The sequence below is a fragment of the Varanus komodoensis genome, unplaced genomic scaffold (assembly GCF_004798865.1).
Source record: "Varanus komodoensis strain SLA01 unplaced genomic scaffold, ASM479886v1 scaffold13_1, whole genome shotgun sequence".
NCBI classification, from domain to species: Eukaryota; Metazoa; Chordata; class Lepidosauria; order Squamata; family Varanidae; genus Varanus; species Varanus komodoensis.
This window is the reverse complement of record NW_025335408.1, coordinates 11,859,811-11,884,499: the sequence shown is the minus strand read 5'-3', so window position 1 is coordinate 11,884,499 and position 24,689 is coordinate 11,859,811. Positions and strand designations below refer to the sequence as shown.

General features: G+C 42.0%; 1 protein-coding gene across 3 annotated transcripts in view; it reads left to right on the top strand.

The window, feature by feature from the left end:
* Positions 1-24,043, top strand: part of AASS (aminoadipate-semialdehyde synthase) — a 39,917-nt gene extending 15,874 nt beyond the window's left edge. For 2 of the 3 annotated variants that reach the window (XM_044422994.1, XM_044422992.1), the window contains exons 12-25: positions 2,843-2,902; positions 3,001-3,068; positions 6,236-6,357; positions 7,248-7,277; positions 8,155-8,284; positions 10,260-10,370; positions 10,976-11,084; positions 11,302-11,442; positions 12,798-12,965; positions 14,101-14,196; positions 15,106-15,221; positions 17,965-18,053; positions 19,593-19,769; positions 20,765-24,043. In XM_044422994.1, the coding sequence (XP_044278929.1) occupies positions 2,843-2,902; positions 3,001-3,068; positions 6,236-6,357; positions 7,248-7,277; positions 8,155-8,284; positions 10,260-10,370; positions 10,976-11,084; positions 11,302-11,442; positions 12,798-12,965; positions 14,101-14,196; positions 15,106-15,221; positions 17,965-18,053; positions 19,593-19,769; positions 20,765-20,883 (1,536 nt within the window). In that variant the 3' untranslated portion in view covers positions 20,884-24,043. The remainder of the gene's footprint in view (positions 1-2,842; positions 2,903-3,000; positions 3,069-6,235; positions 6,358-7,247; positions 7,278-8,154; positions 8,285-10,259; positions 10,371-10,975; positions 11,085-11,301; positions 11,443-12,797; positions 12,966-14,100; positions 14,197-15,105; positions 15,222-17,964; positions 18,054-19,592; positions 19,770-20,764) is intronic. The other variant, XM_044422993.1, reaches the window with a different exon arrangement.
* The last annotated feature ends 646 nt before the right edge of the window (positions 24,044-24,689 follow it).

The window sequence follows — 24,689 nt, the reverse complement described above, 5'->3', positions numbered from 1 at the left end:
AAGCCCATAGGTTTCAAGAGTGCTTCCCGGTGGCTAGTAAATATTGGTGAAATGGGAACCGACACCAGCCTGTCTTATCGGAGCTGTTCCAATAAAATAGACCTGTCCGTTTTGTCCAATGAGTGGCTGTTCTTTTGCAGCATGCGCTTCTGCCATGCTGACCTGGCCAGTTGCCTGGAGAGGCAGCTTCACCCCCTCTCTTTCTGGTTGGCTGGCAGGATTAATTTCTTCTCGCCAATGTTATCCCAAAGCCAAATCTGACTGGCTTTTGGTGTCACAACATCACACTCACTATGTGAGTGGTTGGGAGCGTTCAATGAATTGCTCTTTCACGTGGGGATAAAATGGTGCTGATGCAGCAACTCAAGATCGGGGAAGCAGCAGCTCTGAAGAAACGCGATAATACATCAACACTCTACTGTCTACTCTTGCACTCGTTCGGGGGATGGACAGGCAATGGTGGTAGACAGACTCTTTTTTCTGTTTTTCCCAATATATGAACTTTCCCCATGAAATAGATAACAATTTGATACAGCGTTAGTACTAGCTAGAATATTCCTTAAAACAGGATTAGGTGAAGCAGTAGCTCCACCTGTTGTTGGGTTACAGAAATAACCACGCTGTGTACTCACAGACTCAAGTGTTGTTAACTCTAAACTTTGAAGCAAGGTGCCAACTTTCAGCTGGCCCTTGTAACTGTGCCTTTAATAGCAGTATGATATTCCAGTGTGAATAGGTGCTAATGTTTATGTCCATTTTTTGGAAAGCTTCCCCGCTGACTTCTACACATCAAGCTGCTAAGAAAGGCAGAAAACAAGCCACATTGACTTTTTTCCAAGTCATTGTTGTTAGCTGTACTCTGAAGTCATGGAGACTGTACAGCCATGTGTTAATGGCCTTGGTTGAGACATAAATGGTTGCCAGAGAGTGTTAATGGCTGTTATGTGGGTGCTGTGCTGCAGACAAGAACCTGTAGTTGAGTGCCAACATAAGGTTTGTTTAATGAGAGAATGTATCCTGCTATGCATCTTTGTGCTATAAAAAGTGACAGACGGTCAAGCCATAGTGTCTTGCAAAGTATTTGCTTGCAACCCTACACTAATATTGATTCAGGCATGCTTTCAATGCACATACAGTTTGTAATGATCAGGTACACTGACTATTTTCAGTTGCCTGTATATTTAAGAATACATAGGATTATATGGCTGCCTGATTAATTTAAAGATAGTGGCCACACCTGTACAAGTGAAATCAGAGCAACACATTTAATTTTGAATTATTAAAAATAGAAGTGTTCCAATCCTTTCTATGTGGTATAAGCTTTCTCCAGTGGTTTAAATTCACTTGTCCATCTTTTCCATGTTGCTTTCCATCATTTACAATCAATCTATCAGTTCTGCCAATAAAAATATGAAATTAATTTAATCAAATATAAAAGCTTTTGGGAGGCTTGGAATTTTAATCGTTTGAAATATTAGTGTAAATAATTGCAAATCATTTTCATCAGCAAGCTCTGCTTCTTGCTCATGGAAGTCGTTTGGTGGCTGAGAAAGTTTATATCTGCCAGTCTGTGATTCTGTCTGCAGCCAACCAAACTGGCATTTATCTGAACCAGACTTGCCCGGTCTTACTAGCTACCCACCAAGCTGGAACTTTTTTGAGCCATTCATGAAAATTGCTTTCTACCAGTTGAGAGGCACTGAGGGCTAAAAAGTGGGAGGAGTACCCCCTTCAGTGCTTGCTGTCCTTCAAGCTTGTTTGCCATGAGATGGAAGCCACTGTGGGGGAGGGTTGGGGAACCTGTGTCCCCCTAGGGACTCACATTAGCCCTGATTATTTGTTCTACGGGCTGAAGCTCATGGGAGGTGGAGTCCATCAGTGTTTGGAGGGCCACAGCTGCTTCTCTTCTGTGCTCTGGGCTCAAATAGCAGCTTTGGCTGGGTATGGATTTACAAAAATGAGTGCTGTTTTTAAAAAAAATAGAGTCCTTGTCCTAACCCTCAGGTATGTCCAACTGGAGATTTCAGGGACTAACGTTGAGATGAGCGTGAAGCTGTTTCCCTGCTTTAAAAGTGCATTGCTACTTTGACCAGAATGATTGGCTTTCAGTCAAGAGAAAAGCTGTTCCCACTTGACTTCGTCTTACATTTTAAGCTCTTGCTTTTCCTATCCAATTTCTTTTAAGTGCCAGAAAAAACAATTAGAATAAAACCAATTCCAAGAATTGCAGTTCTAGGGTTGCATGTCTGCACTTAGAAAATAAAGAGGTCAGTTTTTTCCAGACTTTCTACTAGGGAGACCACAAATAAAATTTGTTCTTTTTTATCATCTTTGTTATCTCAATTAACCTCTACCTCTCCAGTCTTTGTACCATATGGAATGGCAGATCTGTTACCCACTTCCCTATAGCAAGTTGGCAACTTACTCCAAATTCTCCTGCAAGCCCCTGCTAGCTCCTGATTCACCTTTTTGGAATCAAATGACAGATGTGTATTACAGAAATAAATGACACAAAAATCTTTTTGTGTTGGGTCCTTCTCATCTAAATGGTAGCAGTTAACAGGGCTAAAAAAAGATGATGAAGAAGTAAGAAGGGTGGGAGGAAAAATGAATCTAAGAAGGATTTAATTGACAATTAAAATTCAGGGTTCCAGCTCTTCAAGGTGGGCTGGCTAGCAACACAAACTGCATTTTAATCTGAGCTTATATCTTGACAGTTTCCCTGTTTTTAATGAAATATAGTTTCCCAAGGCTATTTTATTTCTGAAGGATAATTATCTGTCTCAAGACGTGTGTGAAAAGCAAGTGCTCTGACTGAAAAAAAACCCCTTGATCTCCACAGCTGTTATCTGATGCCTCTGAACCCCTTGAGAGCCAGAATTACTCACCTGTAGTTAGAGATGTAAGTCTTGAAAACCAATTGCCTCCCTTTTCTTAACTCCAGCATGCCAAGGTCAGTGGCCAGGAGAGTAATTGACATGTTTCATATACTTTTTATAGGCAGTGATTACATCCAATGGTTCATTGACTCCTAAGTATAAATATATCCAGAAACTAAGAGAGAGCAGGTAATGCATGGATTTCTTTCTTTTCCTCCGAAGTTTTATTTGACTGAAGTTTGTAATTATTGTGTCTGAGTGTATGTACTTTATCTCTGCACAGATTTTATTGTGGGTAGCATTTTGCGATCTCGCTTTATCAAGGGGAAGTTTGACACTGACACAACGAGTGCGCCATCTCATTGTGACCATGCATGGGCAAGGGGAGCAAATATGAGATCTTCTTTTCAGGGCTTTTACAGGCCACTGTAATGAATCCAGATTTAGTCATTGACTTTCCTCTTTGCATAGTCTGGAAGAACGCCTGAGTGTTCTCAGGACTGGATTACTGTGATGCATTGTACGCAGGGATGCTGTTGAAGATGATCTGGAAGCTTCAATTAGTGCATAGTGCAGTTGCCATGATTCTAACTTGGACAAGCAGCTTGAATCACCTTATACTGATTCTGAAGGTGGTGTATCAGCTGCTGATTCAGAGAATTTGAGGTAACAGTTTGTACCTTTAAAAAAAGCACCCTAAATACCTATGAACTGAAACATCTAAAGAAACACCTGTCTATAGACCAGTGCCTTCAGACTGTCACTGAAATTCTTTTCCTTGCAAACTTCCCAGGGGAAGCCTGAAGGGAGAAAATCCAGCTCCCATTGTGGAATATATGCAAATATATTTGCATTTTTCATATGCAAAACCCCTGCTGCCCTGCCAGCAAAAAATACTGTGCTTGCAAGAAAACAAGAGATGCAGGAAACACATACCTTGTTTGCAAATAGAATCATGCTCCTGGAAGCCTCAAATTCAGTAGAAATGGCAGGGGTGGGGTGGGACGGGACTCCTGCAGGGCAATGCAGCCACTGGAAGTGGTTCTTCCCTGCTAGAGAGGTACGACTGGTGTTGACATTTTTACCTTTTTTTTTTTTTTTTTTTGCACTGGTCCAACAGGTTTGTATTTGACAAGGCATTTCAAAGCTGTTTATTTTGTATGCTCTGCTTTGTGTTTATGCCTCTGGTTGTTTTATGAAGATGTTGTTGCATTACCTTTTTTAATTTAATTTATATTTTGGCACAACCAACTTTTATTCATGCTGTTGTACTGCCCTGATATCCATGAAGGCAATACAAAAACATTCGAAATAAATATCTAGTTGCAAGGTTTTTTTTGAGAAGAGGGGATCATCTTATGGAAGTTTTCTGAATAAAAGTTCTGAGAATAATGGGAACTGTTGTAGGACCTGTCCGGAGCACACCGTGTTTGCACAGATTGGGTCTATAGATTGCATTATTGTATTATTAATCTCCTTTTTTGGGCGGGAGGGGGGTGGCTAAAATGGTATGACAGTGTTAAGATCCTGAAATAATAACAAGCATTTTTTTTTTTTAGTGTATGGTTTCCATGGTTTTTTCATGTATCAGAATAAAAACCAACATTCTGAAGAGTTTCTGATGTCACTGTGCTCTGAAATCATGGAATTTTAGAGGGAATCTGAGTGGGATTTCCAAGGTGTAGGACTCAGCATAGCTTTTTGTTTTTCATGTCTGGAAAAATCAGAATAAATTATGCAAAGTAAGCAAATGTGCACAGATTTTCCTAACTAGTCATTCATGCAGGTCGTGGAATGGAACCTTTCTACGACCCAGTTTGCATGTCACAGCAGCAAATTGTGAGGTGATGGTGATTACTGTTAATTTCATTTCTAGATTAACCTGATATCTAAATCTCTCTGGGCAGTTTACAATTCATAAAAATAAGTACAATAAGCAGCTGTTTAACTGACATTTTTGTAGATTCATTTTGTCTATGAGCCCTTATGGTTTTTTCACTGTGTTAACTGCTGGGCAGTTTAGCCCCTAAACAACTGATTGGTCCAGCTTCACATGTCAACCTCATAGACAACCTCAGATTGTGCTGTTCAGAAGTTGTTTACAGGAAGTGAGAGCTGCTTTTGTGTGGCTTGCTGAATGTGGCCATGACATGTAAGCACCTGCTGTTTAACCATTTTAGAAGAGTACATACCTTTTCCAGTTATAAAAAATATGCTGGCCTCTCCTTTCCATCAGTACAGTGTACTCAAAATGGCTAAAAAGTAGTAATTAAAGGTAAATACTATAATTGCCACTACCATACAAATAAAGCATCCATCAGCAGGTGAAGCAAGCACCTGGACTTCATCCAAGTTGAAGTGGTTTTCTAGTTAATTTTCTTTGTGGGCTTCTTGAAACTGTTGGACATTTTCAGTGGATTGCTTAATACCCTTTAAAAAAATTTACTGGAGCCCATTCACAAACCAAGTTGTCATATTCTGTCATAGAAGTATTAATCACAGGAAAGCACACAACATCACTGTAGTTATAGACCAGACTAGAACACTAGGAGTAAGTTTTATTGGTTTCATTGTAACATGCAAATACAGACTGGTTTCCAGAGATGTTGTGAGTTACAAATACAATGCACTGCACCATTGAGTTGGTCTTTTTTGCCTTCGAAGTAATGTTGGAACAGATTTGGGTAATGTTAGGACAAGTCCATAGGAGAGAAAGATTCAACATAGGATTGAGGCTGCTGACTGGGTTTGTACAACGTGACAAGTGACCCTGTGTGGTTACCATGGTTCATGGTTTTTGTTGTGTCATTTTTTTAATCATGATCTACCTGACAAATCATCAAATGGTTTCTAAATTATTTTGGCTTCCATCCTCCCTCGGTCTTTCCACTCTTGACATGTATACCATTAGCCACCATGCCTGAAATTCAGTCCCAGGGTGCATCACTCCCCTGCCTGTGTTGTCTGCGTCTTCCTTATTGATCTGCACGTAGAGACTGGATCGCTGGAGTGGCTTCTGCAGTTGCTGCCTTTTCCAGGGGACTCTGTGGTAGTTGCCTACCAGGACCATGGAAACCACAATCCTGGGTTCAGCAAGACAACAAACCATGTTGCTGCAAAGACACTGTAGAATAGCCTGTTGTTTCTTACTGTTGGTGTGTGAAGACCAATCTTACCATGGTGAAATAATAAAACCAGGTTCACACAGCACAACAGACCAGCAATGGCCCAAAAGCCCCATGGGTTGTGTTTTCTGCACCCTGCCATTGTATTAATCTAAATAGAGTTCTTTGCTTTTAATGCTGACTGTTAGAAGCCTATTTTAATTTCTGTTTATTTAATTCTATCTCTTCTAGAGAATACGCCCAGTCACTGACCATGGATAAGAAGAAAAAGGTCTTGATACTTGGTGCTGGATATGTCTCTGGGCCTGTGATAGAATACCTCATGAGAGATCCCAATGTTGAAATAACAGCAGGTTAGTCAGTAGACTATAATGCTGACATTGCAAAGTGGTTGAAGCTACAAAAGAAAGTCTTTGTATACTGTATACAAAGTATAGTATTTGCTGTATAGCAAGCACATCAGTGTTTCTTAGGCTAGTGGAGGCTGCAGTATAGTAGTTCTCATCATAGATGGAGCTTTCCCCTCATGCAGGGGGGAATCCCACAAGGCCATCTCTCCTGAGAATAAAAACTCACGGGGCACTTGCACTGTATCCCATCCATCACTTTTCTTAGTCTTGTCTTCAAAAGCTGGTAAAAGCAGATGGCAAGCATGTTTCTCCCAACAGAACTGGACATGATCTGCTTCACTTTCTCTGTACCTCAGTGTATAGTTTTTTGAGATAACTTTCCTCAAAGGTAACTCCACAGTATAATAACTTTTTGGAATCAGGTAATAATGCGCAGTATGAAATGATTGCCTGCTTATCCATATGCATTGAAGGCATTATGTTCCTTTCTATTAGTTTCCCCAGTTCCTGGATTAGCATCTTTGGAGAAATATCAATAGTGAAAAATACTAGGTTTGAAGGGGATCTCAGGGCAGTTTTGTTTTTTGCCTTTCTGATTTCTGAGCATTTCAGGCATTGTTCTACTGTGGTCTTGACCATTAGGGGTGCTAGAAAATGTGGACTTTTGGTCTGGTTTAAAGAAAGGCTCGGGTCTTTATGACACAAGCTAACAATCTGCCCCAAAGTGTCTCTTGCGAGTGTACAAGGCCTACTGGCTATTCCATCACCCACTTCTCCTTTTGATGGACAGACTAGGAATAATTGGGCTGAATGGCTTAGCATTTCTAAGACCTAGCCATCCTTTCAATCTTTCATTTGTTGATCTTCTTGATTTCTTTCCCCCCCCCTAACAGTTTCTTCGTTGGGCCTTAATCCTAGAACAGGTACTGCTTTGCCTGCATGGATTAGCTTAGTTTTAGTTGGGGCTTGTATAGCTTTGGAATACACTCAACACTCTGCTCTTCCTTGCATTCTTGTCACTTGCATTATGCATCCAGAACATGATTTCACAGAGTTCACTTTTGGGTTGTTACATTCATCCAAAAAAACCATTTCCAAGATTATACATGAGGAGGAGATTACAAATTTTCTGTGGTATTACCTGTTGCTGTTTCCGTTAGGAACTTCTCTATCAGTCTTGACTTTTCCTCCTCTAATAGAATGGCCACATTTGGATGTCATGCTAAACCATGGTTTTTAATGATAGACATGATCCCACCACCTCCTTGGGTTTGCAAGCTCTGCTATGTTCATGAGGAGAAGCTCAAAGGCTGTCCCTTCTGCTTTTGATTAACTAAAGTTTAGGGGCTGGATGTGATGCTAATCCAAAGGTGGAGAACCAAAAATGATGATGGGAATAGATGACCACCTCAGTCCTTTGTGGCCCTATTATGTCATGTGGGTGTGGCTGCATCCCTGGCATCAGTGGGCATGGCCACTCCTTTTGCAAGCAGGGATCATTACCATGCCAGCCTGTCATAAATTGCCTCCAGTAGATATTCCACCTGGTGCTTGATCCATGGACCAGACTTCCCTGCATGCAGGCTTTCCTATTAGGGAAGTCTCGAGCCAGGATGGCTGTGGCCCTTTCACATCTCCAGTGAAGAAGTGAGCAGATGCAGCCCTCTCAGCCCCAGCTTTGCTCACTCCACCCCCTCCCTCCAGAGAAAACTAGCTTGAAGACGATTTAGTTTACATGGCAAGAACTCAAGCAGAAAGTTTCTGCCTGCCATTTCACTCAGTATTCTTGCTGTGTGGCAGCATCTGTTATGAAGAAACAACTTGAGCAGCTGACAAAGAAATGCAGCAATGTTGTTCCTGTCGTTTTGGATGTCACTGAAGATGAGGAGAGACTATCGTCCATGGTGAAGAAGCACAATCTTGTTATTAGGTCAGTGTTCTGATGATCATACACACTTTAGCAACTCCAGTGGGTGGCAGTGGGCATCCCTTGATCCCAGTTCAGTATACATACAAATGCATTAATGAGTTCAACAATTTTTTAAACATCAAAACACTAAAATTGAGAGATGGTAAATGAAATTAATCACCCAGCCAAATACTGTACTGTCAACTGAAAATGTCTGGCAAAAGAAATTATTTTTTTGCAGTGGTGCCAAAAACAATACAGTATGGAGGAGGGTTTTCCAATGCATAGTTAGGCAGCCTGGTGCTGCTTTGGAAAATATCTCCCATCAGCCAAAAGGGCCAATGGCCTGGGATTTTGGGAATTGTAGTCCACAACATCTGGAAGCAGGTACCAGGTGCCTAACCCTAGTTTATATGATTTCTTTATGGAAAATCTTTTCCTTCTTAGATTACATTTAAGGCTTATACCTCAAAAGTGCATGCAACATGCATGTTCTCCGTTCCATGTATGACAGGGGCATGCCAAACTCTGAGTGGTTTGTGCTTATGTACATGTATCAGAAGGAGCTTGTCACTAAATGTTCCTACAGTGATAGCTATTTTCTGTTGATACGATCTTGCTATGGGAATGTGCACATATTTTCTGTGGTAGATGTTGCCTTTGATACAAAGGTCAGGAATTATTTCCTGCTAACAGTGTCTTCCATGCTATACAAAACACAAGTGTGATACCATCTGCCCAAAAAGTGCTGGTGTGGCTGTTGTTGACTTGCTGATTTTTCTTATTGCATTTGTTATCTTGTCTTTCCTTCAAGGAGCTCAGTATGGTGTATAATGGTGTCTCTTTCTCCCTCACCTGTCCCAAATTTTCTCCTTAAAGCAACTATATGCAAGTGATTAAAATCACTCAAGCTCATCTGGTCATTTTGGTGAAGTTGAGCTCAGCTTTTCCGGCTCTAAACGCCACATGCTTTCCATTGCATCACAGTTGCTTTCATTCTGTAGGAGATGGTTAAAGTGGAATTGGAAGAGAGGTCAGGATCCAATATAATAAAGGAGGATCATAGGGCAATGAATATATGGAGCTACCTAACATTGAGTTAAATCATTGGTTCATCTACAGCGGAGATGTGGCCCTCCAGCCTTCGTGAGACAGATAGCTACTCTTCCTTGACCACTAATTTTTAAAGCTTTGCTAGTTCCCCCTTCCTTCACCTCACTCTAAAAGGCTAAAATGCTTCTCCTAAAGTTTAGTTAACTGTAGCCACTGTAAGCTTACTAAATGATAGTACTTGGGGGCAGCATTTCTACTGCCTTCAGCCCCACCCATCTACTGAACCCTCCCCCCCACAAAAAAAAAAAAAAATCTCAGAAGTGGAACTCAGCCGTTGGGCTGAAAGAAGTTCAACACCCCTGAGTGACAGTCCACTCTGGCCCTTGGTGATTCTCCATAGTTCCTTCTGGATGCCATGTATTGAACCTGGGTTCCATGCAAAGAGTGTGTACTATGCTATGCCCCCTCCTCTGCCTTTAAAAAGATTTCCCTCTTTACCAAAACTTTTGAGGAGGTACTTGGAAGGGGACAGCCTGAGCAGAGCAGCAGGGACTGTGTATGTATAGAAAGAAGCAGATCCAAGGGCACGTTAAGCCAAGCCTTCCGAAAGCATAGATTTTTTTTGACCAAAGGTTGGGAGGGGAGCTGGCTCTCAAAAATGTCATCATTAAACCTTGTTTCTGAGCACTACATACAGAAGTGAACGTCCCTAAGACAACAAGAAGACATGGGGTTCCCATTAACATGCTCTTAAAAACCAGGGCTGAATCTTCCGCATTTATTTTCTTTGTACGTGTACTGCCGATGTTGTTTTGAGAAATATGGCTGCGCAGGCTTGTCCCCCTTGCCTCTAACTTTTCCTAATTGGCCACCTCAACTCTGGGAAGGGCTGGTTAAACAAGGCCGTTTCCCCCCTAGTGTGCCTTCTGATTTTTCTCTTCAGCTTGCTGCCTTATTCATTCCATCCTTTGGTTGCTAAGAAATGCATTGAGAGGAAAGTGAATTTGGTGACTGCCAGTTACCTGACACCTGCTATGAAAGAGCTGCAAGAGAGGTAGGTCCGTCTGAACATGCTCCCATGGTCCTGCTTCAGCAGACCTCCCATATTCTCCTGTGCGTGTCTCTTGATTTGGAGTTGGGGTATAGGATCACCATGCTAAGTTGCGCTATCCCTTACCCGTGGCTCATGCAACTCTTCCACTTCCAGCGACCACTAAGCTGAGCTTCGTGGCTATCCCAGACCAGAGGGTCAGAACATCTGGGGCAGCCTTCCCTGCCTGGTTTCTTCCAGATGTGTTGGACAACAACTCCCAGTCACCCCCACGAAGCATAGCCTTGCTGTCAGTGGATGAGGGGAATTGTTGTCCAACAGTTGGAGGAGCCAGTTGAGAGAACTGCTGATCGAAGCTATCTTGCTGCAGAGGAGAAACGTGAATGAGAAGTGTGTGCTCTTTAAAATTTGTTCAGGTGTGCAGAGCAGACCCACTTAATCCTAGACCTCTACAGCACTGTGTAAAGGGACCCAGAAGTGCAGCAGCTGCTCTGGCCCTCCGCTCAGGCTCATGTGGAACTGGGGAGCTTAATCAGTGATGTGCCGGGCTGTAGAGATGCCTTGTTATGGCCTTTCATGGTGAACTGATGCACTCCTTTTTATTGCAGCATAGAGGCAGCTGGCATTACAGTTATCAGTGAAATAGGTTTGGATCCTGGCCTTGATCACATGCTGGCAATGGAATGCATTGATAAAGCAAAAGAAGTGGGTGCCTCGGTAAGCTCAATAGAAAATAAATTGGAGAGGTGGTTCTCCCTTTGCTCCACTCAGTATAGTTTTATTTTAGTAACTATTTTATTGTGGAATGTCAGCTGTGGCCTGCTGTGGTTAGAAAATTCGCTCCCCCACAAAAACAAAAACCCCTTTTTGTCTTTTTTGCACATTTGAATGAGTGCTTCTGAACTAATACGATTTTTATTTTCTTCAAGTGCAGGTGGTATCCTATACTTCCTTCTGTGGTGGACTGCCTGCTCCAGAATATTCTGACAATCCCCTGAGATATAAATTCAGCTGGAGTCCACAGGGGGTCCTGCTGAATACGGTTCAGCCTGCCATGTATTTAAAAAATGGAGAGGTGAAGTGATATGTTTCTTTCTGCAAGAAAGCTAATATGGGGTATCAGTTATATATTTAGGAGTTCATAGAAATTTAGGTCATTGTTTCTTCCCTTTCTTGAAGTAAACCGGGGACAATTGTTGGTTGAACAATTATTCCATTAATTACAGCTTGTGGTGACAAAATTAAACCAGTCCAAAATTGAGCGCTCCCTATCGTAGCCACTTCCAGAGCAAATGTTCACACTGTAGCACAGAGTGAAGACATATGTTATCATTGGCCATGCATTATCTAAAATGACAAAGATTTGCAGGAACCAGAGGTAAAGGCTTACAGGGAAGAGTTCAGGTATTTCCAATTGCTCTTCTTCACTGCAGTTCCGAGTACAAAACCTTCTGCAGTTTAATCAGTCAAGATCAGTTGCGGTGGCTTATAAGCATTTCACTGTAGTATATAAATATTCTGGTTTTACCCAGTTCTGTTGGAGTTCAGCATGTGAGGAAGCACCAGTAATGACTCTAAATCATATTCTTGGATACTTGCTCACTCTCGCTCCCTCGTTCGCTCTCTCGTTCGCTCTCTCGTTCTCTCTCTCTCTCTCTCTCTCTCTCTGTGTGTGCGCACGCCATTTTTTCTTCTCTGCTTTCCTAAATGGCACATTTGCTACATGTTTTTGTACTTGTAATCTTAACTGGAGAAATCTAAAATGTGACTGAAACAAGAGCTTTTACTGTCATATTTCCATCTGACTTTTGCTTCATTAAAAGTTTAGAATTCAAGTACAGCACTAGTTAGCTGTGCTAAATGTTATGCCACAGAAGTGAGATTTCTTGAGCCTTAAACTAAATAAATGGCTTCCTTTTAAGGGGAGGTAGGGTATGAATTTGCAGGTAGTATACTGAGAAGTCTGACGGGAGGCCAGAGCAGTCGGGGACAAGTTTGGTGGTTGGCACTCAGCTTTGTCTGCCTGTAGCAGCATAATCATAGATGCTGTATCTATGCTGCACAGAGAAAGCCAGTGTGGTTTAGTGGTTAGAGAGCTGGACTGGGGATCTGGGAGCTCCAGGTTCTGGTCTCTGCTCATCCATGCAGCAATTTTGGGTGACTGGGCCAGTCACAGACTCTCAGCCCAACCTATCTCACAGGGTGGTTGTTGTGTGGGGAAAATTGAGAAGAGGAGGAGGATTATGTAAACCACCTTTCTTGAAAGGAGAAATGGTGGGATGTAAATAAAATAAATAAATATGGAAGGAAGTGAGGCTGCCTTGTGTATTGTGGGAGACAGAATTTTCTAGAGAGAAACTTACTATGTTGGGAGAGCTGTGTTCCAAGATGTGGTGCACTTACATGATTATTGTTTTTCACAATCCTTAGATTATTAATATTCCAGCCGGAGGAGCTTTACTTGATTCTGTTACTGTCATGGATTTTTTCCCAGGATTAAATTTGGAAGGTTTTCCAAACAGGGACAGTACAAAATATGCTGAGCCATATGGCATCCAATCAGCTCACACTCTCCTAAGAGGAACCTTACGATACAAGGTAAGGCGCACTTGGGCTTACAGAGGGCATGACTGGTCAGATGTGCAGGTGAAGTGATGTTCTCGTACATGAAGGAAAACGCCACCCATGCTCCCTTTCTTCTTTGGGGCAGGTTTTCTGTAATGGCTGCTCTATGATACGCAAAGCTTAACATCATGCTTCTGCTTTCCAATAAGTATGTGGGAACAGCGGCTTTTCTTTGGGCTTCATGCCATTTTTTAACTTTTTCCCCACACCTGTCTTGTGACAGATTGTAGTTCATCGATAAAGCCCAGGTTTGGCATGCCCAAGAGCTTTGAGCAGGCTTCAGCCTCTATTTATTCATTGAATTTGTATGCTGTCCCATAGTCCAAGTAGAAAGGGGCTCTGCTAGCAGAGCTGGGAGGAAATTCTGACCAAGACCTGGAAGAGCTGCTACTTGTAAGTGTAAGCAGTACTGGGCTAGTTGGATCAAACGAGTATGACAGCCCAAATGTTAAAGCAGATACATGTTTAAAGTGTATAAACCACTATCTATCCACAAGGGATTCCAATAAATGATGAAAGTACAAATCCAGCATTAAAATCCATACATTTACAAATAGAGAGAGAGAGAGAGAGAGAGAGAGAGAGAGAGAGAGAGAGAGAGGAGGAGGAGGAGGAGGAGGAGGAGCAGCAGCAGCAGCAGCAGCAGCAGCAGCAAAAGAAGCAGAAGCAAGAATTCTCCAAGTGGCAAATAAAAATACAGCAGTCAATCAAGTTTTTAAAAGTGAATTATCATTTTTTAAAATGTACATGTTACAATTCTAAAAAGATAACCCCAGATTGTCTGGGCCAAACTGAAATTTTTAATTTAGCACCAAAAGCACAACAATGACATTCTGCAACACTGTTGCATTTTTATGCAGGAATGCAAAAGACCAGCTTCAGACTTGTTAAGCAATGTTATGCCTGCTGTGGGAAACCAGCAATATAGGAAGGAAAGCTTGAGGGCCCGGACAGGGGAGAAGTTTTGCTGCTAGAGTTCCCTCATTACTTAAGAGTTGCTTTCTTGCTTGACCGGGGGAGGTATGTGTGTGCACGCATGAGGAACAGCACTAAGGATTCATTTTTGACTTCTGTGATGCTTTCTAACACCTTACTTCTGTTCTTCCAGGGTTATTCCAGAGCCATAAGAGGCTTTGTAAAATTGGGCCTCATCAATCCCGAACCATGCCCTATGCTTAGTGCAACAGCACCTTCAATAAAGTGGGTAAGTACTGGTGCCCCAGTCCTAGAGAAGGGTCTCAGTGCTGCAGCTAAATCCTTGCTATTTGGCCACCGACACCTGTACCTGCTGGGGAACCCAATGTGGAAATGGCAGTGAGCAATCCATGCTGAAGAGACTCTTGCTATTTGATGAATATCCCGCCTTTCCACCAAAAAAGGATGTGCCAAAGGCCTGCCTGAATAAGAATCATATTTGTCTGAGGGTAGAAGGTCAACAAAGGCAGGCAGAGAGTTCCACAGGCTGAGCATGGCCTTCTGAAAAGGCCTTCTCTAGACTTTGTGGATGAGGTCTTTCTTACTGAGCCTTACTGAACAAAACAAACAGGTGCTTGTTTTGTCTCCTTGACCTCCTTGTGGGTGGTTCCTCCTTTGAGACTGCCACCGTAAATGTGTGTTTTTCTTCTGCTTTTGCACAAATAGCCTTCCCTCTCTTGAAAAGTCAAGGAGAGGTAAAGCTCTACTTGGTTATGAAATACAATCTGACTGAGGAACAAAGGATAAATGGAACACTAGGAAAGGCAAAAGAAGGAACTGAAGCCACCCAATTGACCTAAATTAAGAAATGCCTCTGATGTTGCATTTGTTTTTAGGGGACATCAGGGCAGGTAAGTTGCGAACTAAACCATAATTAACACTGTACAGACCTGAGCAAAACTGATGCTAGATATAAACCTGGAGTGCCCCATTCTCTTATCTCAACCCCAGCCCACTCCTTCATAAAATGTGCTCTGGTAGCTGTTTCCTGCCGGAGCAGTCCTGAAGAAATCCATTACAGTTTGCCAACAGCTCCAATTCTAGTTACTGTTTTTCTGTACAGTTTTTTTCTCTTGTATTTTTTCCAAATGTTTCTCTCAGATGGTAATGTGATGTTTTGTAAACTTTTTCTTCCTAGAAAGAGCTTATGTGCAAGTTAGTTGGACTTCAGCCATCTGCCAAACCTGACGATCTCCAAGATGCTGTCTACAATAAGTTAGGCAAGGATAAAAGGCAGCTGGAGGCAGTGGAATGGTAAGAGATTCAGGGTGGATCTCCCTTTCTCATCCAGATAAGCCCCTTTTTAAGCTCCTCTCTGGCATCCAGTTTTATTATGCAGATCTGGACTGCTTAAATTTACTAAACAGGTGTTCTTCAATCCATGTTTCTTCAAAACATGGATCAGCATGTAATATTTGGCACAAAACCCAAATGTTCAGCGTACAGGTCAATAGCCACATGTTGATGTTAAATTAATGTTTATTCATATATTTACTTTTGGCTGAAAGCTTTTAAATCCAACTAACAACGTTATAACATTACAGAGCATGCACCTTGATAAACAACAGTAATATCAGCAATCAATGACAGATGTTTGTTCATGTCCCAGTGTTTTTGTATCTGTTATGTTAAAAGAATGTAACTAATGTAATTAATGTAATAATTACAGAGAGTGCACAAAACAAATATATTATTACAGAGAATAACAGGGAAGAATCACCTTAACCATCCTTTGGAAAAGAGGATGTTAAATAGATCTCCTGGCAGAATGTTTTTTTGCAGGTGTTACCCCTGAGAAGGTAGCGCCCTTCCTCTTCATCACAAATAATGGCAGGATTCAGAGAAAAACCACCGTGAAAGATAAACAAGGGTGGTTTGCATCATGGGGAAACAAGCTGTCATTCAGGCTGCTTATGGGTTCAAGGGGGAAACTGAGCTGGAAGACAGTGCAGCTTTTAAAATACCACAATTAATTAATTAATTAATTAATTAATTAATTAATTAATTTAGAGAACTTCTATGCCGCCCCATTCGCCGAAGCCTCGGGGCGGCTCACAATCATAAATAAATAACATAATATAAAACAATATAATTTAACAGTATAATTAAGCCGCCCTGGCCAAAGAATAAAATAAATAAATAATATTAACAATTAAAATAACATTTGAATAAAAAGGTCTTCACCAGGCACCGAAAAACAAATAACAACGGCGCCAGGCGGACCTCTCTGGGGAGCGCATTGCATAGATTGGGCGCCACCGCAGAGAAAGCCCTCGTCCAGGTACTCAGCCTCCTAATTTCCTTCACGGAGGGTTCCCGGAGAAGGGCCTCTCCCGCCGATCTCAAGGGGCAGGCGGGCATATATGGACTTAAGCGCTCCTTCAGGTAACCAGGACTGCTGAACAACTGCCCCCAAGCTCATCCTTGCAACAGCATCCTGCACCAGTGAGTCAGCCTGTACAGGGCGCATTGCGTTGGCCAAGCCTGTGCATGAATAAAGCATGTGTGACCATAGTTGATGCATCAGCTGAACCTGTGCAGAGTGCTCCTGGCCATGTCTATCACCTGGAGATCAAGCAGCACTGCAAAAGTACTCTCCGACTGCACACCAGATCCTTCAGGAAGTGTGCTTTTCCCATCAAGAAAAGGAAAACTCCAATTTTATTAGGATAATCCTCCTTTATTAATTAAATAGTGCTATTAGTATGCAGGGCATTTTTCTGAAAGGCCAAGGGGCAGGGCGCTCCTTTGAGGAACTCACACTATAACTTAATAATAAAACAAGAAGAGAGGAAGAGAAAAGAGAAGGATAAAAATGGAGCAGCGACACTGCTTTTCAACTCTACAGGGGGAAAATTGCTGCTGGAGCTGAATTTGTTTTCAGAGCCTGTTTTCTATGGAAGGATGATTGAGGATGGAGGATTTGGGACCAGCTTGGAGTCCTTGATTCTCCCTGCAGCCTGAAGTTCCAGAAAAATGTTAATGCTTGGTGTAAGATGGGTACTAGGGTTCTTTGATCTAGCACCTGCTTCAAAAATACCATCCAGAGCCTTTCCAATCAGCGTAAGTATGACTGGAGGGATGCTTTATATTTTTCCTCTTGTGAAGAATTGTTATTCTAGCCTAGAATCTACTCAGGGTGATCTGGACCCTACCTCTCTTGTTTCCAACCTGGAGCAGTGAGAATAATTGCATATCTTTCCTGTATGCTGTTTTATTGGTATGGTTACCCTGCTGTACTGTGTTCTAGTGGTATAACTCTGGTCTTCTCCATATCATATTTGGAGCAGGTCTTGCTTGGACTAAGTTGCTGGATCCAATTTAAATGCATAGTTAGGTCACAGATTGTGTGATTGTACTAAGAAGGAAAAGAGGGCGCAGAATGAATTTTCCCTTATCACTGTGGACCTGGCCATCATTGATGGGCAAAGGGGCTGTGGGAAAGCATGACTTTCCAACAGAACTGAGCCTTGTTATAAGTCTCACACTTTTAAGCAAAATCCCTGTTTTAAAGCTGTGTGTAGATGATGGAATAAGGGCTCAATTCCTTTGGAAATCCATTTTGGAATATCCATATATTTAAGACATGTATCTTTGTTGACCTCTTCCACACAGGATGTGAATATTCAGCCCTTTGAGACTCGTTGGACATACTTCTTTTCTTAATTTCTCACTTGCTCCTGTAGGGGGTGAGTGACAGAAAAATAAAACAACATTGGTTTGTAAAGTTTGGTTGTGTGTGGCAAACATTAGGGAGGTGAACAGCAAGACACAGCACAGCAATAACAATAGCTGATCACAACAGAACCAAGATCACTTAAGTGTAGTGCTTTGCCCTCTCCTCTCCACTTTTGCTTTGGCTTGCAGATTGACTAGCCCAAATTGCAATTTGGTGGCAGCCTGTTATTCAGCCTTTAAAATCACATGTTCTGAATTTTGTGGGGGGAAAGGTAGTTTTATTGTTCTGCTTAGTGCTGCCATTTTCTCTGTTTTTCAGGTTGGGGTTACTTGGAGAGGAGCCTGTTCCCATAGCAGATACTATAGTGGGTGCACTGGCCAAACACATGGAAGCCAAGTTATCTTACGGTATGTGAAATACTCTGAACTCTCAGAACGGGTGGGTCTATTTTTCTTATGGTCTCTGCTTGTTGTGGAAGATGAGGACAAAGCTAATTTGGTTCCATTGTCAGCATATTTTGGCAAAGACTGGTCTGAACCACTTTAGCCGATAAAGGTGGTAGTTACTAAAAAATATCAACTTGCCTTCCATTTTCTTAGCTAAGTTGCTTGTTTTCTCATCCCAACAACACTATTTATAGCTTATACCTCCACACTCATCTCCTGCTGAAGTATTTGCATGCCTATCTCTCTCCCATTGTGATTTCCTGCCTCTTTGCTCTGACCTTCCTTGTGTGTGTGTGTGTGTGTGTGATTCTAACATTTTTGTGTTGAGATTAGAATTGACTCTAAGGTGATGATCTGCCTCATCTCATGTTTGTGTGCTATTTGAGGCACCAGTTGGTATCTCAGTAATATGTTCTTTGGGATATGGGTATCAACCCTGAGAATATTTATTTGTACCTCAGTCTCACAGCCATTTAAAGGTTCTTATTTGACTCCTAACATGTTCTCCTGTTGATCAAGTGTTCTTTTGACTGGGGCTACCAGCTGACATTTTCTGTAGTTTTTGCTCTTTGGGATGGGGCCAACATATTTGCAGACAATTTAATTATAGCCTTTGGAAATGGGGAGTACAGAAGAGAGTTACCTGCACTTTATGAGTCTCCTTCCCTTCTTCAGGATTCTTACCAAAGAAGTAATCCATCCTGAAGCTCAGAGGAGTTAACAGTGGCAGGACTGATGAAATTGCAAGGAGCAGCAAGAGTTTTGGCTGCCCTTGCCTGCTGCTTTTCTAGACATTCACAACAGCCCCCCCCAAAAAAAAACCCCTCCTCCACTAAGCCACCTTGAGAACAAACACCTGAAGCAATTCTACAACAAGCCATAGTTTCTCAGGGTGATTTATTTGCCCCAAACTACCCATGGTAGGAAAAGCACTTCAGGCTTGGGCATCATGCTGTAACAGTCTTGTGACTGCAGTCACCATGAGGATAACCTGCCACAGCTTAGCATGAGATGCAGGCCCAGCCAGAGTCACAGAGGATAGTCAGCATCAGCCATTCCAGCAGTCTTCAGCAGAGTGCTTTTTTCGTTTTCTGTCCTTTCCATCTTCTAGTGTCTTTTTATAAGCTTCTTTATCCTGCTCCTCTGCCAAAAATAACTCCAGAAGTTGCTTACATGCAGTAAAAAAAATCCGTTGTTGTTGTTGTATGTAAGAAGCTCCTGGAGTTGTTTTTGATTAAGAAGCAGGATAAAAAAGCCTTCAAGGAACAAATGAAACAATTATTATAATCGATTCCTTCCAGTACTGGGCAGTATGCCCCTGAATGCCAGTTGCTGCTCTTCTGCTTATGGCCCACCTGTGGGCTCCCCTTAGGCACCTGGTCAGCCACTCTGAGCAGGATGCTGAAGCTGGACTAGGTACACCTTTGGTCTGATCCACCACAGCTCTTCTTATAGTCTTGCTGTAAGCTATAAAAATACAGATATCTGTCTTTTTATTAGGCACTGGAGAGAGAGACATGATCGTTATGAGGAATGAAATAGGAATCAAGCATCCATCTGGCCATTTGGAAGACAAGTATGTCAATCTTGTGGTCTATGGTGATGATAAAGGATATTCCGCAATGGCTAAAACTGTTGGGTATCCTACTGCGATTGCAGCAAAGATGGTTCTGGATGGTACGTATTATTTTTCTGACATTTTTACTAAAGCAGGAATGGGAAATGTGTGGCCAAATGCTGTTGGGTTGCAATGCCCATCAATCCCTGACCTTGGCCATGCTAGTTAGAGGTGATGGGAATTGCAGTCCAAAACTTCTGAAGGGCCACATGTTCCCCACCACTGCTTTAAAGAGTCTTTGGATATTAAGATACGGTTTCAGCTAGCGGGTATTGAAATACCTGCTGCAAAAGAGCAGCCCATTAATGTTACTCCTGTAAATGCGGCGTAAGGCCCAGACCAATCCAGGTGTCCACAGCCCTCTGAATGTGGAGGATTGTGGACATCCTATGCAGGACAGAAGGAAGTGCACAGGGGTGCAAGGGTTGCCTCCATCACGCTCCTCCCACCCCGAAAAACAATAAGGTGGCTGATTCTGGTTGTCTGAGCTCAGCACCTCACAGCAGGAGGGAAGGCGGCTGAGGCACCACCAGGGCACTTCCTACTGTGGTGGTGCTGGTCCCCTCCTCCCGTCTCCCAGGCCCCAGAACCCCTTGGGGCACCTCTGCAACCCTGGAGGAGCATTTGGTTGTGTTTCGTTCTGTGCTGGCCACAAGGGGCTGGGAGGGCACTCTGTGCAGGCCTACCTGCTGTGCATTCAGAAAAGCTTTCCAGGCTCATAGCCGGGTCTTTGAAAAATCCTCTGGGCATCCGGGTGCAATCTGGTGGTGGAAGGTGCTGTGGCTCACGTGTAAATGTAAGTTATGATGTTCCCAGTCATATTCCCAATAGTCAACTGCTCAACTTTATCCTCCGTTTTACCAATGCGTGCCTCAATGCATGTAAGAAGATATCACTGGGATTTCCAGACATATGGAAAGTTTTTTGATCTAACAGTGAGGAGAAAGTCACAGTAATAATACTGCACTTTATGTAAATATTATGTTAATTGCTATTTAGTCTACCTGTATAAAAGGTCGTTGAAGAGAATTATATTTATCTGTATATATTTCAGGGGAAATTACTACCAAAGGCATGGTCATCCCTTTGACAAAGGATATATACGGACCAATTCTTAAACGCATTCAAGCCGAAGGCATTGTGTACAGCACGCAAAGTGTTATCAAGCAATAGAGGAGTCGTCATCTTCTTTCTCCCAATCTCTAGTTTTGTACGCACAGTTCGAAGCTTGGAAATGATTGTCCAGAAACGCTCTCGGTTGGAAAACTTTCTCGTGCAAAGCCTATGAAAATGAATGGGAGCTCTGCAGCAGCATTACTGTCCTCTTTTCCAGCTTCATCTGTTGTGATGAGGCGTGCGCAAGAGAGCATCCGGGTGGATTACGCTCTGTACCTTTTAGAGGTCCGTAAACCTATTTCCTCTTTCGTAGAAGCATGCCTCATTGAATTCAGTAGGACTGACTGCAAGCATAAATTGCACTGTATATGTACTTCTCCCAGATGCAGGTGGACAACAGGTAGACAGTCCTAAGAAGATACTGCATTTGCTTCAGAGCTAGAGGACTTTTATGTAGAACACAGAGCTCTTCAATCCGTGCCAAAATATTTTCAGTTGTATCCTGAATTCTGCAGAACTGTGGAGTGTGGAACACTAAAGCCTTTATTTTTTTACTAGAACATTTGCCTTATATTGTGACAACAGCAGAGGAGATTGTAGTGTTTGTGAGCCTAAATTTGGATAATTTTCCTTTTCTGCTCTCTATGTATGCCGGTGTGCCTCAGTCTGGTGCCCTCCAGTTATGTCTGATCACAGTTCTATCATCCCAAGCTGTCACATTGGCTGCTGCTGGTGGGAATTGTCTCCTACATATCTGGATAGCACCAGTTTAAGGGAAAACTGCTGTACAATATAACCAAAAGGGAAATGTCTTTTTAATTTGCACTTTTGTCCCTAGAAAATCATGTCAACAACCTTTTGGTGTCTGTCAAGACTATAAAAGTATGATCTAGACCCTTCAATAATGTATTATACATAAAATCTAGGACATAGTATTATTTCTATTTTAATATTTTTTAATTTAATAAAACATTTGTATCCCGTCCTTCACAGCAGCGTCTCAGGAAGGCTTGAATTACACATTCTTACATTTTATGTAAGAATGTGTAATTCCACATTTGCCAAACTTTGTATTGTCTGAAGCTTCATACCAGTCAATATCCAGTAATCATTTGCAATGTCCAAACTGTTTACTTAGCATCAGGATGGTGGCCAATTAGCCACTAAGACTGCCAAATATCAGTTTCTTCTCTGTGTTGGCACATTCTCTCAGATTATTACAGTATGATTCAATCATCCTCCCTTGCCCTACAATTGGAAGGAGCAACATTGTTTTCGATGCAACTGTTGTATATACACCCTCTGAGCAAAGGTTTAAAGTTTTCTTGTTCTGTAACTGCCTTTTCAACACCTTTTGATTTCACCCCCTAACAATAATATGGGCATTTGAGCCTATAGCTATGTGGGATGTATGGGCTCCCCTGCTTTATGTTACATGCATGTTAACTGTAAATGGAAACATGCTGCATGTGGCCAGATACCCATAACTATTTCAAGAGGGAACAAGCCATTTTTCTCCAGATGGGAAAAGATAAAGTGGAAAACACTCTGTCTGCTTTGCTGTGCATTGATTTGCAGATAGTGGGTTGCAAGAACAGATGGGGAAAGAAGTATGTAGAGTATGTGCTTTCTGTGTGCATGCCTAAAGTGCTTAAGGATTTTATTACATTAAGCCGTGTATGAATAAATAATTGCAACAAGCACACATGACTAAAAGAAGCTGAACCTGAAGTAGAGACCTATGGTTTTCTACACCATATAATGTACCTAGTAATTTAAATGCAAAATGGTGACAAAAATGTCCCTTTCTGTCTCCCAATAATAAATTAGATTAAGGCTGAATTTTTCAGACTCTTCTCTCTACAAGACTCCCACATATTTCAGTGATGGCTTCAGGGTCAAAGATACTGGTGTAACACCACAATCTTATGCATGTTTACTCAGAAGTATGTCCCAGTGTGTTCAGTGGCCACCAGTTCAGTGTCTATAGGATTGCAGTGTTGCTATTCCTGACTTCGATTTTTTGATCCTCACTGGCATAGATATCTGCATTATTTGGCTTCTGAGGCTGGTTATTTCCCTGGTCAAAGATAATAATATTTATTTCCTTTTTTCCTTTTGCCTCTGGTAAAAAATAATTTTATTGTTAAATTGACTCTTTAGTGATCCATTCAAAACTTGAATGCAGTCCTATTCCCCCCCCCCCCTTTTCCTTCTGGAGATCAGGTTTTTTTAAATACAAAATGTACCAAGAAGATGAAACTGAAAGACTATTGTAAAAATCATGGAGTTCTCTCACTGAGAAGAAACATTATAAAGTAAAATACATTCATGTACAAAAAGAGCAAAACTTACATGAAATACCATGATCTTTCATCTTATCAGTATTGGGTAAGCATGCAGGGGCTGCTTGCTTAGGAACCTCATCTGTATCTCATGGTGAGAAGTGAAACTTATTCCTCAGAGGTCAAGGAACTTTCTTAAAAATTCTTGTTTTCACAACAAAGGCAAAGATACCCATTTAAATCTTTCTACCTGTATTCTTGTACAGTCGGTCTGCATGTAAGAAGATGCACTGAGTGGGAGGAAGTTAATACACAAGATTCAGCTTTCTGAATGGCACTTCAACCTCTTTGTGTAGGAACTTGGTTTGCTTTGCTGCTGGCATACTTAGATTCTGCGCCTGAACACAGTCCTTGGACATTTTAAATGGGCTAAAGGCTAGCTGTAGGGAGAAGCACTTTTTCCAGTCTGTCTTGTACAAACAAAGGAAGTAAAACAAAAAAACCTTGAAGGGCTGGCAGTACTGTGTGAAGTTGGCCGAGGGAGAAAATGGTGGTCCTCTCATCAGGCCTGTTGTTTTCTCATGCCTTGCCTTCTAGCTCCCATGTTTCCCCCCTAAAAGAATACTGTACCAGAGTGTGAGGCAAAGCTTTCTATTTCTTAGTAATCAGGTAGCTCTCAGTTTCTTCATGGAAGGTTTCCCTTTTTTACCCTTTTTGAATACTTCAATTTTATAATAGCAATGAGTGTCAATTGAAATGATATCACTGGATCCAGCATCTCTGAAAAACTTTCGTAGCAGACAATTTTCTATTTCTGTATGCTGATTTGAATCATTTTCTGAGCGAGGGCAAAAGGGTGTTTGGTGTATTGTGCTGAATTTCAAGAGATCAGTCCTCATGGTAGGATGCTAAATAAAAGCTTTTGACTTTAAGCAGTGCTAGTCTCCATTTCTTGATCAAACTCTGTGTGGAGAAGGGATGGTGGGGTGAAAGCCATTGTTCACATATTTGAGAAGTCAGCCAGGGTAGTTTTGTTCATTGATGCAGTCTCATCAAGGTTTTCTTCCTTGATGCAATGGAAAGCCAGCCACAGAATTTTCTAGAACTATTAAATGCATGTGGTCTCCAACCTCTCTCAGCTCTACAGTTTTGCCCACAATCCCTCAATTTCAGGACTGGGAGTGAACTTCCTTGGTCAGTAGTGTGGCCATGTGTCCTTCTTGACAGAAGGCTGAGCAAGGAAGGGCTTTCCAATAGGAGTTCGGGCTAAAGATTATTATTAGGAGGAGGAGGGAGGGATTGCCCAGGAGCCTTGAATTTACACAGCCAACACATGTGGCAGGCAGAGCAGGTCCATATACAACCACCATGGTGAAATGTATTGTCTAGAGAAAATAATCCCATGGTACAAACGCAAGTGTCCTTAGGGTCCATCAGGTAGCTCAGAAAACAGCTTCCCAGGTGGGAGACCAGGCTCCAACTAAGGAGGGTGAGATGGATATCAGTCCCCTTGCAGCATGCAGAAAGCTGTACCACTGTTTCTGAAGTCAGAAGATTGATGTCAAGAGGGGTGTTCCA